This window comes from Apaloderma vittatum, unplaced genomic scaffold, assembly GCF_000703405.1.
Source record: "Apaloderma vittatum isolate BGI_N311 unplaced genomic scaffold, ASM70340v1 scaffold15864, whole genome shotgun sequence".
Lineage (NCBI taxonomy): Eukaryota > Metazoa > Chordata > Aves > Trogoniformes > Trogonidae > Apaloderma > Apaloderma vittatum.
In genome coordinates, this window is record NW_009713367.1 from 4,585 (window position 1) to 21,155 (window position 16,571).

General features: G+C 45.4%; 1 protein-coding gene across 1 annotated transcript in view; it reads left to right on the forward strand.

The window, feature by feature from the left end:
* Nucleotides 1-16,571, forward strand: part of GALNS (galactosamine (N-acetyl)-6-sulfatase) — a 45,183-nt gene that overhangs the window by 3,983 nt on the left and 24,629 nt on the right. The window contains exons 4-10 of the mRNA XM_009868353.1: nt 2,698-2,841; nt 4,703-4,769; nt 4,886-5,013; nt 5,787-5,926; nt 7,105-7,208; nt 13,507-13,643; nt 16,081-16,183. Of these exons, the coding sequence (XP_009866655.1) occupies nt 2,698-2,841; nt 4,703-4,769; nt 4,886-5,013; nt 5,787-5,926; nt 7,105-7,208; nt 13,507-13,643; nt 16,081-16,183 (823 nt within the window). The remainder of the gene's footprint in view (nt 1-2,697; nt 2,842-4,702; nt 4,770-4,885; nt 5,014-5,786; nt 5,927-7,104; nt 7,209-13,506; nt 13,644-16,080; nt 16,184-16,571) is intronic.

Below are 16,571 nucleotides of genomic sequence, written 5' to 3' on the forward strand. Positions count from 1 at the left end.
TGGGGTATCAGGAAGAATTTCTTTACGGAGGGGGTGGTCAGGCACTGGAACAGGCTGCCCAGGGAGGGGCTGAGTCTCCATCCCTGGAGGGGTTTAAGAGACGGGTGGGTGTTGTGCTGAAGGACGTGGGTCAGTGGTGTCACAGGGCTGGGACAAAGGTTGGACTCACTGATCTTGAAGGTCTCTTCCAGGCAAAACTGTTCTATGTTTCTGTGATTCTATGATTCTATGAAAAGACCTATACCCTGTGGATTTTGTCCTTTGACTTTATGGGCTTTCACAGAAGTACAGTATAATCTTTGTAGAGGATACAGGAGAACTTCTGAGAACCAGTGTTTTGCGATATCTGCAGAGAATCGGAAGGGAAGAGCCCGAAATACATTCGGATCAAACCATCACAGTGGAATTACTGGTGTAATGGTTGAAACTGGTGCATTTGTAACATTCAGATTTCAAACGCACTTGTGGGCTGTAGCGGAATCACACGGGGTCTGGGGATTTCTGAACAGTTACTTCGCGGTTTGGAACAGTGCTGTAATAAATAAATAAATGCATAAATAACTACTTGAGAAACTATGCAGACACCAGAGGAGTACTGCTTGGTTAACAGAGTAATTGTTAATGAAGAGTCTTCGGACAGGAGCGGCATCAGGGGGCTACTGTTTAAGAAAATAATGGGATACAATTTATTTAGCAGTTTCGTTAACAAGTTAGAGAAGAGTGAGTTTGAGTTGTGGTCGGGTTTACCGGTGCTGCTGCAAATTGGCAAGAAAACAAACTAACCTAAGAGGGTGAATTATTTATTACCATGAATCCGAACAGCAGAGTGGCCGTGAAGAACCGGCTCAGTGGGCTGAATGCAATAAGATGCAGTTCAGCGCTAATAAATGTAAATTCATACACCCAGGGAAAAAAAAAGAAATAAACAATGCAAATACAGATTGGTTCCAGGCAGTTATTTGGAAAACGGTGAATCTGGAAGGGCCTGCAGCTGCTGGCAAGAAGAGACTAAATCCAAATGTGGGGCGTGCTGTTGTCGTGCACCCAAGGACTGTTGTCCTGGACGGGACTAGAGAACAATTCTGCCCAGCAACAGTCTCTAATTTTTGTGCACGCCCTTTGCTTTCCAGAAATGGGTAAAGAAATGCACAGGACAGTAGTTCAATCGGAGTCTCGTCCTAGCCATGCATGGAATTTCAGGGCTTTTAGAGACTTCTGCATTTCCTGGGCAAATTTCATAGCATAGAATCATAGAATGGCCTAGGCTGGAAGGGACCTTAGAGATCATTTAATCCAACCTCCCTGTCACGGGCAGGGACGCCTCAACTGGATCAGGCAGCACATGGGGACCGAACGGGGATCGAACCCGTGACCTTGATATTATCAGCACCACGCTGCAACCCACTGAGCTAATATCCTTGCAACATCCTTTCTAAGAACTTTTCAGGGTGTCCTGGTGGCACTGAGTTTATATGTTTAATTATAGATTTGCAAGTCAAGTAATTTCCATGACTGGTTTAGGATTTGTTGCATTTCACTAAATATCTGTCTTTTTTGTATGTGTGTGTTGTGAGAGGGAGAGAATAATATGCATCTCAGTAATTGTTCAATACCTTTTGCAAGTCTCTTCTGTAAGTTCTTGTAGGGCTTTCTTAGAATAAAGTATTTTTTCACATCCCATGTTGTAGAAACAGCCAGGAATAGCTTTGTGTTATCATGTATATAAATTAGGAAAGGGTAGAATCCTGCAGGTCAGACTTGCAGTTTTAATTACATCACTGAGAGATGATCATAGGTGGAATGATGATCATTTTCTGCTATAACTCGTTTTGGAGTAGCTTAGAATAACACCGTGGGCCATTTTACTTCAGGTAACGTATTTTATGCCCCCTAAGTTCAGAAAGTGTGCAGAGGATGATGGCACAGAAAGGACCGGTTGCAGCTGCAGGCTTGTGAGTGGAAGCTGGAATGCTTAAATAAACGTTTAGCTACAAAGATCTTCTTTAGAGACTGGAAGAGGATGGACATTCTCTCTCTTCCAGATAGTATAAATGAAGAAAAAATAGAATTTGCAGTATGGGAGCTGGAGATTAGAGAGGAACTTCATCTCGAAGTTAAGGATGGAGAATTTTCAAGCGGCGTGGTAGAATGGAGCTGTCATCAGGAGTAGCTGAACGTGTTTTATGCTCATGTGTGCACGTAAAGAACTCATCCTCATTTGCACTCGGGTCTCTCCGTACCATTTTGCCAGCGTGAATACTCCGTAAAGGAAATGCAGAAATAATGGTGCATTTCATGAGCTTTGCCTCATATTTTTACAGCTTAGTGGTATAAAAGTGGCTTCTCGTAGATCAGAATCCTCAAGTAAAACATTATGCGTGACTTTGCAGTGGCTTTGGGCAGTGTAGTCCATGAGTACAGATCATCGGGACAGCGTGAGAGGAGACACCAATGGAAGGAAATAATGGAAACCAAAGACTGGACAGGAGACTAAAATGGAGTGAGTCTGCATGGCTGCGTTTGCCACAAGTATGAGAAAGAGCAAGTCAATTCCCTGCAGCCGTTTATTTGATTAAAATGCTTGGAGTTTTTCTTCTTAGGCAAAGGTTGTTTTCTCGCATGCCGTTCTGATGAGATTTTTTTTTTATTTGCTTCTTTGCAGCAGAATTTCAGCTCATCTGTTTCTTTTGTTCCGAGGCATCTGGGTCACAGGCCCCAGTTCCACCCGCTGAAGCACGGGTTTGATGAATGGTTTGGATCCCCCAACTGCCATTTTGGACCTTTTGATAACAGAGCGCTCCCCAATATCCCTGTGTATAGGGACTGGGAAATGATCGGCAGGTAATTCAGCTACTCACCCGGTAACGCTGTTTTCTTTGCTTTCCCTGCTGGCATAACAGTGCTGGAAGGTAAACTCTAGCGTAGCAAACCCACTTCAGTGGAAAATGGATGACAAAACCAGCAGGTACTTCAGACTCAGAGTCACAGGCTCAGCTGGATGGGCAGCAATCTACAGGTGCTGCACCCCATGTTGAGGACTTCTCAAGCGTCTCATACCCCATGTATGATCTGAGATGCTTACTACAGAGTAGTAAGCTTCCTACAGAGTGTCCCATACTTGAGCAATAAATTGGTGCAGAAAAAGGTGCTTGTGAAAAGTCATGAAACGCGTGAACAGCTCTTCTGGGTCAGGCCCGTTTAATCCATCACACTCTGTAATGAGTGCTGGTGGTAAATGCTTATAGAAAACAGATATGTGGAGAGGTTCCTCTCTTATGGCTCTCCACTTTCCTAAACTGAAGCTTGTGTCCAGATGTTCAGTAGCCACCGACTTAACTTCTATGAGCTGGTCTTGTCTCTTTTCTAAACGCTTTCATATTTGTGGACTCCACAACATCCCGTGCCAGGACCTCATCACTTGCTTTGCCCTAGTACTTTCGAACAGGACCTTCCCTCTCCTCTGGTGGTGGCCAACATCCAGCCTCGGAACTAAGACAGACTTGTAGGAGAATGCACAAAGCAGGCAGGAACAGGAAGGTATGGATTAACCAGCAAGAAGGAATTTGACATCTAGGAGAGGAAGCAAGGGCAGTCCTTCTGACGGGAAAAAGCAGTGCTGGCAGCGAAGGGTACTCGAGTGCTGTCGCCTGGGCAGTGCCTGTTGCTTCTCAGCTGTGATGGTGGCACTCTGACTTTTTCAGTTAAAGCTGATTCAATACAGACCTACTTCTCTGGTATTGATGCCCCTCAGAGACCAGGCGTGGTAGCTGACTACTGAGCTTTATTCTAAACTCCTAAGCCACCTTTTGTGAGGAGTCCCGTCCTCCTCATCTCTACCTTATCATCTGAATTTAAAGTTGAAGTTCATTAGATATGAAGCTAGATGTTTGATTCTGAAGATTAATAAAGGTCTGAGGACAAAGGCCAACCTCCAAGTTCCGTGTGGAGCACCTAGGGGTGGGACTGCTCTGGGGTGCCTCCTTCCCAGAGATGTTTGCTTGTCCCTCTGTGCCCTAAAGGCTTCCTGTGGTGATTTCACTCTGCTATTTCTCTTGCAAGCTGGTTCTACTCTGGACTGAAAGACCTCTTTATTCCTTCTCTTCCTGTTTGTAATAACCTTTTGTCTGTTTGCGTAACACCATCCCATGCTCCAGGCCTGCGGTCTGTGCCGCTCCTCTCTGTTCGCTTTTGAGTCGGGTGGCATCTTATTCCACTTGCTGTTATTCTCCTCAGAACTGTCCCCTGCCTTTCTTCTTGCTTAATTGGCGTCTAAAGATATTTCTAACGTCACATTCTCAAAGAAACCCAAGTTCTGATTCCAGGCTTGCTCGATCTCCCTGGAAGTGATTGTGTAGAATTTTGCTCGCATTTCAAACAGCTCGCTCTTGAAGGAAGAGTGATGTGAGACCTCTAAGCTACTACCCCTGTTCTAATAGCTTAACAGGGAAAGGTTGGTGGCTCAGGTTTGTCCAGAACTTGCGGTTTGTTATTAATTTGAATCTGGCTCTTTCACTGCTTTTTCCCATAAGAAAAAATATGGTAACATTCTTTTTAATATCTGAAGAGAGTTTGCTGAGTAGCAGCTGTGACCTGCTCGTCATCTACTTACGCCGTAAGTAGTAGGGGGGGAAAAAAGCTTTTTTATGTTGTATATTCCTTAGAATTGATTTTCTTTTTCCTCCCTGATTCATTTTTTCTTAAGATATTACGAAGATTTCAAAATCGATCTGAAGACGGGTGAAGCCAACTTGACTCAGATCTACCTGCAGGTACTGTCTATTTTAGTGCAGGTTTCTGAGCCGCAGTGGCTGGATGTTTCTTTTTCTGGAGAGATTTAGATGGCAGAGGATGATTCCGTTCAATTCCTTTTTATTGTTGTTTACAGGAAGCTCTCGATTTTATTAGCAAGCAGCAGGCCAGCCAGCAGCCATTCTTTTTATACTGGGCGATAGATGCTACCCACGCTCCTGTTTATGCCTCCAACCAGTTCCTGGGCACTAGTCAGAGAGGACTGTAAGTCTTGGCTTTGGGGTTTTCTTGATTAATACCTCATGCTGTAGAAACCAAAAAAAACCTAAGCAATGTTTATTAGATCCGTGTACACCAGTTATTTCTCAAAAGTGTATATCTGTGCTGAAATGTGTTAATTAGTGAAAGAGCCTGCTTGGATTGTTCTTTAATAATTTTGCTGTGATCTGAAATGGAGACCACGTGACTCAAATGGGGGAGAAGGGGGAGTCTAAGCTCCTTTGCCAGTTGTAATGAGTAATGAAGTGCTGTACGTGGCACAGATAATTTTTTGGAAGGCTTTCGTATGATTAGTGCCCCTTTTAAAAGCCTCTAAATCAGACCAGCAAGTAGAAGAGCATGCAGGAAAAACGCAATTTGCAGGATGCGAAGAGCTCTGTAGATCTCGTGAGCCTTGCTTTTGAGAGTGCGGCTTCAAACCAGCAAAACTATGTTATGGTGGAGTGGTTTTGCCTACATTGGAGAATTTTACAGCTAAATTTATATCGGTTGCTGGTCTCTGTCCAAGAGTGGCTTACATCCCAACAAATTCTGACCTTAATACCCAAGTCAGGTTGCTCTCTGCACGTAGATATGGGTTTTGACAGTGATGGTGGAAAACTTTATTACAGTACCTGATGCGTAGGAGAAGTATTTCTTAGCCCAGGTATAACTGGCGTCCCCCTAAAAGCATTGTGACTGATTGCAACGCGTTCTGCTGTTCGACACGCTTTCTCTTCTGCTGCTTTTATAATGTTTTGCATCTACTTTTGCCTCAGATACGGGGATGCTGTGCGAGAAATCGATGACAGCGTTGGAAAAATCCTCAGCCACCTTCGGAAGCTGGGCATCAGTGAGAACACTTTTGTGTTTTTCACCTCTGATAATGGGGCTGCTCTCATTTCAGCTCCTAAACAAGGTGAGCCTCACATGAACAAACCTGCACTGGAATTGTGAAATCAAGGCTTAAATCTCTATGGTTGGTGGAGAAAACCACCTGTACCTGGGTTTTTCTATAATGTGGTTAGGAGAAGCCTTAAAATGTAGAGCATTTATGTTTAGAGTCGACTTATGTTCATTATTTCTGGTCACTTTGGAGGAGGTAGCCTTGGCTAAATCGACTTTTTGACCTAACCCAGTGTGGCTGTTCACCTGCGTGCCTTTCCATTTTGTGCTTCACTATCAGGGCAGGAGGGGAATATTTTTAATTTGTTTAGGACCAGGCACAGTAACGGAGCAGCGTGTTTACTCTCCATCTGCCAAATGCATATTTGAGCTTTATTAGTAATTACAGAGAGTTCAAGAGTCCCGCCTTCTTCAGCTCTCGTGAAAAATATCAAGAAGTTGCCTTGTGTTTAAATGATTCTTTCTCTCGGAGTCATTGGAAATTGATTTTATAACCCACTCTCTTCTGTGTGGAGGCCGGCTGTCTCGTGGTTATTGCACCACAGCCCAGGGAGTATCCTGAGTTCTGATTTCAGCTGAGCTACTGTGTTTGACTTTGCATGACCTGGAATCAGTCACGAGACCTCCCTCTTTGTTCCTCAGCAAGCTTCAGCTACAAGGTTGGGTTAAAAACCCAGACGTTCCTGCAAAGCACTTGCTGTCTCCGAGAGTGAATATTCAGGGAATGCGTGATTATTTTTCTCACACTTGCATCTGCATCTAATTAATACTACTCTGATACTTTAAATGGATTATGAAAAAAATACTATTCCTCCTTGAAAGTGTCATATTGCTTTTAGTTACAAACAGCAGTTAACATCCTTGAAGGGAGGGAGAATGCCAGTAAAATATTTTCTGTTTCTTAGGGGGTTGGTTGGTTGGGTTTTTTTCTTTGTTTGTGTTTAAATGTCACTTTCTCCTTGTGCTGAGGAGACACTCCTGAAATTTCATCAGAAAGGAATATTAAAAACAATAACCCACAAACCACAACAAACAAAGAGACCAACCAACTCTGGACATGTGATTTGAAGAAGCATTCATGCAGAAGTGAAAGTTCATTTAGAAACAGCCTCAAAAATTTCCTAACTGACAGTGTCCCTTTGAAATATGCTTTTTAAACTGTTTTTTATGGCTTCTTTCCTGTTTCTCTAGGAGGAAGCAACGGTCCTTTTCTGTGTGGCAAACAAACCACCTTTGAAGGTGGCATGAGAGAGCCAGCTATTGCTTGGTGGCCTGGACATATCCCTGCAGGAGGGGTGAGTACCTGCTTTGAACGATTCTGATCGCTCTGGAAGTGACGTGACGTGAACGGAGTGGTTCTTGCTGGGTTTCGGGGGGGCTTTGCATCAGACTTGTAACGTGCCTGACGTGTCAGTTCAACGTGTCTAAACGAGGAGCTGAACCCTGCCCCTGGAGAACAACGCTGTGCTTGTTCGTTAGTGCAAATTTGCATCTGGACCCTCTGCGATCGACACTTCTATGAGCACTGAGTTTTCTAGTCTGTCTTCCTGCTCTGTTTAAAACCTCTGCTCTTTTGGACCGTGGTATTTTTAGTGGGTTACACGGTTGAACAAATCGGAGAGTGAAAGCTAACGTGCGGCCGGGTCTAGAGCAGGAGTGTGCTGCCCACACGTGCTCTCTATGCCCTGAAGTATCAAACGATTTGACCCTCACAGCTCTCGCTTTGGTGTTTGATGAAAGTTCCACTCAGGGACATCTAGATACCAGGCTGCTGCTCTTCCCTGCCTGTACACAAATTCACATAGGATCAGTTCAAAATAATCCTCCAGTGGCACTGCCAGCCTCTCTTGTCCCAGTTCTCATTAAAGAAGGATGCAATCAATTCTTCTGCAGGCAGGGTTCACGGTAAATAATACAGATACCTTCCCCTTTGCGAGCATCTCTCATCCCTGAAGAAAGTGATGCTTCATTAACGGGGCACTGTGCTTAAGACTGCAAACTATTCATAAATAAAACATTTATTTCGAGGTTGCATTCCTTTTTGGTGGTTTAATTGAGTCAGGTTAATGATAATTTATCATTTACATTTAGGAGGAAGCCCTCAGATAGCTTAGATCTGCCGCTGAGGGCAGGAGGGTAGCTCAGTTTCATCATTTTTAGAGTTCACAAAACCTACTAGGGATGTTTTATTATTTTTTTAATTTGAAATGAAAACAGTCTTTTTGTTTAAATTTAAACATTTCCATAAAGCCTTTACAAGCCAAGTACAACAGCCTTGGGCTAGCACATGAGAACATGAAACTGAAGCGGACTGTTTTGTTTTCCCTGTCCAAACTAAATAATGTGCTAAAAGTAAACACGCGTTATAAATGGGGACAAGTAAATACCAAATTCAGAAATTCTTTCCGTTGTAGTAACTCCAAGGATAATTAAGAACATGAGCAGCGAAATCACTGCGCCTGCTTTATGCTTGCTGCTGCACCCTTCCCAGGTAGCCTTTTGCGCGTCGCGTGGCGCTGAAGCTCTCGGCGGGGCAGAACGTTCTGGGCAGCCTGGTGTGGTGCATGGCTTCCTGCTGGTTGCATTCCTGTGAAAGGTCATTCCTGCCGTTTGAATTCCTGTGAAAAGTCATTCCTGTGTGGAGTTACCGTATTTGCATAGGTGAATGGGCTGACTGACGCCGTGCTGTCATGAGCCCGTGCCTGCTCAGCAAGCTGAAGAGTTTGCTTAAGGCTTACCAGGGCAGGTACGAGCCCCAAAATCCCCTCCTCCACCATTGCTGCTGTCACCTTGGGCACATAAGCACGTGCTTAACTTGAAATCCTTCCCGTCCTGGGCTCAGACCCGCGGTGCTGCCTGCCGAGTGTCTGCACGAGCAGGTGTTACGCTCCCAAATGTCCTCTTGGACTTCGCTCAGGTGCCTCGAGAAGCCCGTTCTGAACCCTGTCGCCGGGATGTGCTGCCTTGCTCTGGGTTAGACCCCCAGATGACACGACTGATACGTAAATACGTAAATAGCTACTTATCTGTCTTTTCCACTTGTGTTCTTGCCGCCGAGGCTCCAGCGCTGGTACCCGCAGCAGCACTGACCGCAGGTGAGAGGTTTGGCATCGCTTCTGTGTAACACAGCTCACGCTGCGCTGACCTGTAGTTACTGCGTTCTAATTGCCTCTTTCACTGATGTAGTAAGTGAAGAGACACGTGTTTGCTACTGCATTTTGGGCTTCTTCTTCATATCTTATGGAGTCTTTATCTTCATCATCATCTTGACTGTGAGTTTAAACTAGTCAGCCTAAGTCCTGTGTAGCCCAAGAATCTCTAAGATGTGGGGAGAGCACTTCAAAGCCTCTCATTGCTCTTTCTTTTCAAAAGAGTTGAAGGCCCCAAAGTCTCGGGAGCCCCGAACCAGGGTGGAAACAACAAGCTTCTCAGGAGTGCCAAGCGCAAAAACTGAAGGGTCAGCTCCTCCTTCCTGCGCTGGGCTGGCTCCCAAGGCAAAGGCTGCTCCTTTCCAGGCGTGAGACGTTTTGGGGATCATTTCAGCTGGCACAACTGCAGCCAGAAAAAGAAGACTATGTCTCTGGTGTCCCCACCCTAAGAGGGACGTGGATCTGTTGGAATGAGCTCAGAGGAGGCCACAAAGATGATCCAGGGGCTGAAGCAGCTCTGCTACGAGGACAGGCTGAGGGAGCTGGGATTGTCCAGCCTGGTCTAGTAACCTGGGCTGGTTGAGAGGCATCTCTGCCCGTGGCAGGGGGTTGCATTAGATGGTCTCTAAGGTCACTTCCAACCCAGGCCGTTCTAGGATTGTCTGATTCTCCGGCTCATTCTGCTGGTGGGATCTGGCAGTTTATTAATAAGCTTATAGGTCCGTGGGGTGGGGTTTTTTTGTTTCCATCAAAGGGTATGTTCGTTTACTGAAGTAAAAGAGTGCCTTTTTGTTTAGACACGAGAAGTTAGGTGACAGGATTGTCAGGGTATCGATAGAGGTTGGAATTATCGGTACATTTGGCTGATTTGCAGCTTTCTGGGGGAGAGGGATGCCTCGGGAGCGTGTGCTGCTCTGAGCATCAACATTCCGTTAATTCTGGTCCCCCATCAGGAATATTTATTCTCACACAAACAGCCTTTCTGCAGTTTCCTCCTCGGTTACGTTTTCCAGGTGAATTCACAACAAATCAGCATTTCAACATTCCTCTCATCACATCTGCCTTCTGGAAGGATCCAGCTGGAGAGGAGAGGAAAAAAAAAAAAAAAGCAAAAAGCAAAAAAAAAAAGCATCATATTCTGTTGGTATTTGAATCCTCCTCTTCTGTTCCCTCACCCTCCTCCCCTTCCTCTCTCGTGCCTGCTTCCTGAAGGAGAAAAGAACATATCAAGCCAAAGACAGCATTGCAACCTTTTCTTCGCTATCTCCCATGGGGCGCAAATTGAAATTGAATTAGACAGGGATATCAGGTCTGCTCGCTGTGATAACTGTAAAAGGATTTTATTTAAAAACACCCTGACATTTGTTCACCCAGTTTCAAATATTTAGCTTTCCTCCTTTCCATTCCTGGCGGGGGCGACTTTATTAATTGTCGCCTTTGATTCAGAGTTAAAGCTTGAAAGCGCTGATAACAGCAGTGGTGACTATTTCTTCTAGCGACGTGGCCCACAGCAAAAGGATTTCATTTTCTTAAAGACGTTATGTGTATACTGAGAGTTTATTAAAAAGAAGGGGGAGGAAGGAGCGGGGGGAAAAATCCGTTCTTACGTGCGTAATACCGGCTGTTTCTCACTGATACGAGCAATATCTGATCTCACTCTTTTTTATATATTATTTATTTTCGCTGGGCTGTTGCCCTCTCTGGATTTTTCTTTTTCTTTCCAAAAAAAAAAAAAAACCAACCAGAAATGGGAAAGGCAACTAGAATGAAAGAGCACTGTTGACAGGAGAAAATGGTAATTTTTTTTATTTTTCTCTGAAAATACTTCAAAGTTTTATATGAATATTAACCTTTTTTTTTTTTTTCCCCCCTTCCTCCTTCTTCAATGCGGTGCTGCAGAGCACAGATAAATCCAAGTGGCTGTGGCATGGGCATTTAATTTCCTTAAGAAGTTTTCTCTGCTTCATGGAAAAATGTTGTGTGAGACCAGGAACGTAATGGGATGATTAAAGAGAGTCATCTACATCTGGTTATGGTTAATAAGGGCCGGTACAAGAAGACCATGGTGGCCCCACAGGATTGTCACAACACGTCGTATAAATCAGGTGATATTAGAGGCACGAGGCTGGGGTCACCGATTGCCTCTTGCTGCCTGTTATCGAAAGATTGAGGCGAGGGAGCGGAGCGATGACGAGGAAAAGTGACTTTCGGATTTGCCTTAGAAACGGTGAGAGGTCTAATTGCAAAAAACCCAAAGTCTCAAGCGCCCGCTTGCCCGCCTGCTCCTGCCGGAGCGGTTGTCAGGGAGCAAGGCGGGTGCCACATCTCCTCGTTATTAGATTTCGAGCTCTGCGTACGGTGTTCTGCTGACCCCGCAGCTCTCCCGAGGCGCGCCTGGGGTGAATTAGCCGGCAGATGAGCCTCCGAGGGACTGAGCGTCTTCGCTGAGGTGCTCAGCGCTCGTAATCCCCTTTGACTTCGGACGGAGCGCGGCGTTCCCCGCACCAGTGGTTCTCAAGCTGATGGCTTGAGGTGAGGTTTTTTTTGGGGGGGATTTTGTCCTTTCGGAGTGCACACACGAGGAGAGCCTCTGCGAGGGGCCGGCACGCAGCACCATCCCGCAGCTGATCCTGTTTGCCAAGTGGCCCCGGGGAGAGCAAGAAGCGGGGTTCGTAAAATCATTAAAGTTAGAACAGACCTCCAAGATCCCCCCATCTCAGGGCTCAAATCCGGTTCCTTCCCCGCAGCTGCGTGTCAGAAGATCCCCACCCTTTTCTCCACGCAGAGAGAGGGAACTTGGTGTGTCCATCTGCTTTTGGCGAGGGATTGGTGGGTCCATCTCTGTTTGTCGCTGCCTGCGGGGACAGGCTGAGCCACAAACTCGTTCAGGCTTAACCTCAAATGCCCGAGACCTTCTGCCAGACCTATTGATCTTGGTCAACTGATTCAACTGCTTTCCTGGGCAAGGATTTCCACGGTCAGGCTTCCTCTTGTGCTTAGAGCTTTGCACTTTGATTCCTTCTGAAGAGCTGTAGGAAGTGTTCTCGCGTGCAGCTTTAATACTATGTGTTCCTGCTAACACCTTTTGGTGAATGAAAGCCATTAAAATTCAGAACTACTGTGATATTATATTGTTAAACTTGTAATTAGTCCCCTGCACATTGCTTTCTCCAGATTCTTTTTAAAAAAAACCCCAAACTTGTTCATTCTTCTCAGCCTCTTAATAAAAGGCTTAGCATCCCAGCAAAAAATAGCATTTTCCCCTGTAGTTTTTCTTTTTCTCCAGAGCCAGCTTCTCACAAGAATTCATTTATCAGGTTATCATTTGTTGTCGTATTTAAATAATTAGTGTCAGCTTGTGGGCTGAGGGTCTGTTTGTGCGTGGAAGGAAGATTCAGAGATAAAAAGTCTTTGATAGTCCCAGCATCGTAATGTTCACACGGGACAGGATTTGGATGTCGCTCAAAAAGTGCTTCTTTACTTACAGATGTGGGCTCATATCAGATGGCTGCTTCTTTCTGAACAAGTGGTGCGGCTGAAAAGGCTTTTTTTTCCGTGTCGCATCGTGGTGCAAAACAGTCTTGCTCTTGGTTTGAATGTGTCTGCTTCAGTTTAGCGTGTCGCTGGCTAATTAAACGTCCTGCAGCAGATAACTGGAGTGTGCCACAGGCAGGGTGGGAGCAAAGATTCGGAAAGAATCAGTCAGAACAGTCTTTTTAGGTTTTTAAAATATAAATAATTAAGACCAGAGAGATAAGTATGACTTCCAATTAAGAAAAAAAACGGGGGGAAAAAAAAAAAAAGGAAGGAGGGGGAAGCTTGCACATCTCCAGTGGTGCCAAAGCCAGATGTTTTTCTCCCTTATTAAAATTTATACTAAAAATACCACAACTTTACCATTCTTGAATTGTTGGAAATGGTTTGCAGATGAAGTCATCAGGCTCTTTCTGTTATTATCCATCTATCCCTGTGCTTTCTGGGAACTCTCTCAGGGTATTCTGGACTCCAGAGATGACCTGCAGAGGGAACAAATCAAGGACTTTTTGGTTTAAGTGCTGATTTTTCAACCCGCAAATGACTTGAAAGGCACTGAATTAAGTGGAACTCGGTGAAAACACGCTCCTGTAAAGCGGATACATGGAGAGAAGGGAGAAGAAAAGAGGGGAAAATGGAAAAAAAAAATCGTCACAATGCAAATGCTCCCTGGAAGTGGAGAATTATGGATCATCTTTGCTTTATGATTTCAACAGGAGGTTTGCTGGTGACTGCAGCACCGTAAAGAGAGATTTTCTCAAAAGATGTTTAGCAGAGAAGGAGCTTCAGGAAGCAACCCTTGTGCTCTGGCGAAAACCAGCCTGTGTCTTTCTGCCTTTCGCTAAAGGCCTTTTTTTTTGCAAACGCTTTTCTGTTTGATTTTTTTTTTTTTTTTCCTTTTTTTTTTCAGGTCAGTCATCAGCTGGGCAACGTGATGGATCTCTTCACCACCAGCCTCTCCCTGGCGGGACTGCAGGCTCCCAGTGACAGACAGATTGACGGCATCGACCTTTTACCTGCCATGCTGCAGGGCAAGCTAATTGACAGGTTAGTTATGAGCCCAGAGCTCCAAACAGAAGCGATGCCGAATTTTGGGTTATAGATGGTTGTTTTTTTTTTAATTTTCCCATCGAGTTTGGCAGAAATATTTTACAAACCGGATTGATGCGTCCTCCGCTCCTGCTCAGTGAAGCGAGGCAGCGCCAGAGCTAATTCTCGGGCGGAGCGCGCGGAGGTGGGATTTCCCGACATGTGGCATGTTGCCACACAACGGAGTCTGGGGACAGATGAAAATGTCAGGGGGTTAGTAGGGATCCTTGGAACAACATATGGCAAGGGGGGAGATAAAAGCCTGAGAACTGTAGCCTGGGTAGGGGAGAATACATTATTTATCACCTCCCAAGGTCCTGTTTCTGGGCATGTTTTTGAAATACTAGATTGGGTTAAAGAGCCGGTATCTTTAGGGGCACAGGGGAGTGCTGTCAGCTGTTGGGTGCAGGCGCTAAGATCTGACAGCAAATATCCTTGGCTCTCGCGCTGGAAGGGTTGGAGGTCAAGAGAGGTCTCGTAGTTGTGATTTTGATTGGGGAATAATTTGGCAGCCTGGGAAATCTGAATACAAACATCTTTGTCCTCTTTGAGACGGTGAGGAAGCATACGCATGGAAGACATATTTGACTTCTTTTCTGTGTTAGACGTAAGGCTTTGTTCTGTAAAACTCTTTTTGGATGCCCTTTAACGCAAGAAGTGTGTGTGCAGCGTTACCTGAGAGCTCAGCCAGCGGCCGACGTGAGGCACAGGTTGCTCAAACCCAGGCTGTTCCATCTTTACTTCTGCAAGTTGGTAAAGCTTCTGTGTTGTTTTAAAAAAGAATTTCGCTGCAGTCACCAACCCCTTGGAACTGGTGCTGTTTGTTACAATCGCAGTCACTCAAGTCTTTTTTTTCTTCTTTTTTTTTTTCCTTCTTTTTTTTTTTTTGTCCCAGACCTGTCACAGTTTTCACAACCCCCCGAAACCTTCCAGGAGGTGCAGTTATTGTGTTCTTTCGAGTATAAAAAGGAAAAAGTGAATGAGGACGAAAGAAATTTCTAATAGCAGAATTTTGAGTATGAGCTGTAATCCTCTCTCAAAGGTGGAAAATGTTATTTAAAAAATAAAAAAAAAACCCAAAAGCTAACTCCCACACCTTCAATCAAAGGGACACGTAGTAGGTGGTCAGATATTGACTGTTTATGGCAAGGCAAAAGGAGGCTGGTGGCCTTTCGGGTGTATTTGTTTGGGCTTTTCTTAATGGAACGGGTTGAGATCAGGTTCAGGGCTTCGACAAGCTCAAGCTGCCTTTATTTCACCGTGTTTCAGGTGTGGTGGCAAAGGAGAAGGGGTTGTTGTTTGTGCAAGGAACCTGTGGGGAGGCTAAGCTTTTAAAATAGAAGAGATCTAAGGCCACTCCTATCATTCAGACTTGGATATTTTAATCTTACCTTGCATTTAGGGTCTACTTATTCCAGGTGGCATCACCGGGAGCGGGTAGGCTTTGCTGGGTGACATCTCTGAAAGCTGTATGTACCCCAGAAAAAAACAGCTTCACCCTCTCGCCCAGAAACAACGGGGGAGAAGAGCTGACTCGAGTCTGGTGTCCTTCTGTGATCACTTGCACCAACAAATCAAACCTCTCTCTCCCGCACATGGTCCTTTTCACTAAAATTTTGCGCCATTCCCTCAAAAAACAAGAATGTGTTACTGGGGAGAGCGAGAGGAGCGTTGCTGGGGTGTCTGGGGAGAGGGTCGTGTGTGCACAGGGGTGCAGACCAAATTCTTCGATCAAGGTGTGTCTCTCCAATGTATTTTTTAAATCAGGAAAACCTCCGGGGAAAAAAATTGCAGTTCTTGGTGGTATGTTTAGATACTGCAAAGGGAGATTTGTGGGCAAGAAAACGGACAGGGGTTAAAAATAAAACGTGTCTGGCTGCCAGGTTTTTCCATATGGAGTTTTTCTGAGATGTCATCCAGCATCTGGTGTCCTCCCCGGCCACCCCGCCTGTGTGACACTAACGGTGCTTCGCTTGGTGCCGCTGTAAAGATGAGGCGAAGCATCCCAGCAGCCTGCACGTCCCCGGTTCTCTCGCTCTCACCCCACTTCTGAGACGTTTGGCGTGTAAATCCACACGCTCTGTAGGAAATAACAGGGTCTGGTAGTTCAAGGATTAACAATCCCTGGCAGCCGAGCTGTATAATGTTTCATTCTTGCGCCCTGCGAGCTCTCGACTTGATGAACGCTTTAAAAAAAAAATAAATAAAAAAAAAGTGTTAATTGAAAACCTTGCAGCGGAGACTATTAGGAGGCAGCCTGTTTCTGACTGATAGCCGAATCGGAAGTCAGACGCCGTTCAAGTGTTTGTCTCCCTTATCAGCCAGGCTGCCGCGGCGCTGTCTGCCCGGCCTGGCCGCGTTGGCGTTTCTCATGCAGCTCTGCTCTCCTCCTCAGGCCCGTGTTCTATTACCGTGGTGACGAGATGATGGCGGTGAGAGTCGGGCTTTACAAGGCTCACTACTGGACCTGGAGCAACTCCTGGGAGGAGTACGGCAAGGTAACGCAGGGCACTGACCTCTGCTTTGGTCTCATTCGTTCTTGTCTAGGTTTAGAAGACAGGGGAAAGCCTTCCGTGGAATGGGGAATGTAAAACGCCCACCACACCTCCAAATTGCTGTACTTTTGAAATTATGGGGCCTTCAGACAAAGATATGGGAATAGGAATGCCAGTTCTTTACTGAGAATATTGCAAACTACAAAGGTAATGATACAGAGAAAAAGAACAACGAGAAACAAATAATCCCAGAACCTCCAACAGAGTCAGATTACGACCTAGCTTTGGGAAAAAAGTCACAGAATCACAGAATGTCAGGGGTTGGAAGGGACCTCTGAAGATCATCTAGTCCAACCTTCATCCCAGCACACCTAACCACTACACCACAGCC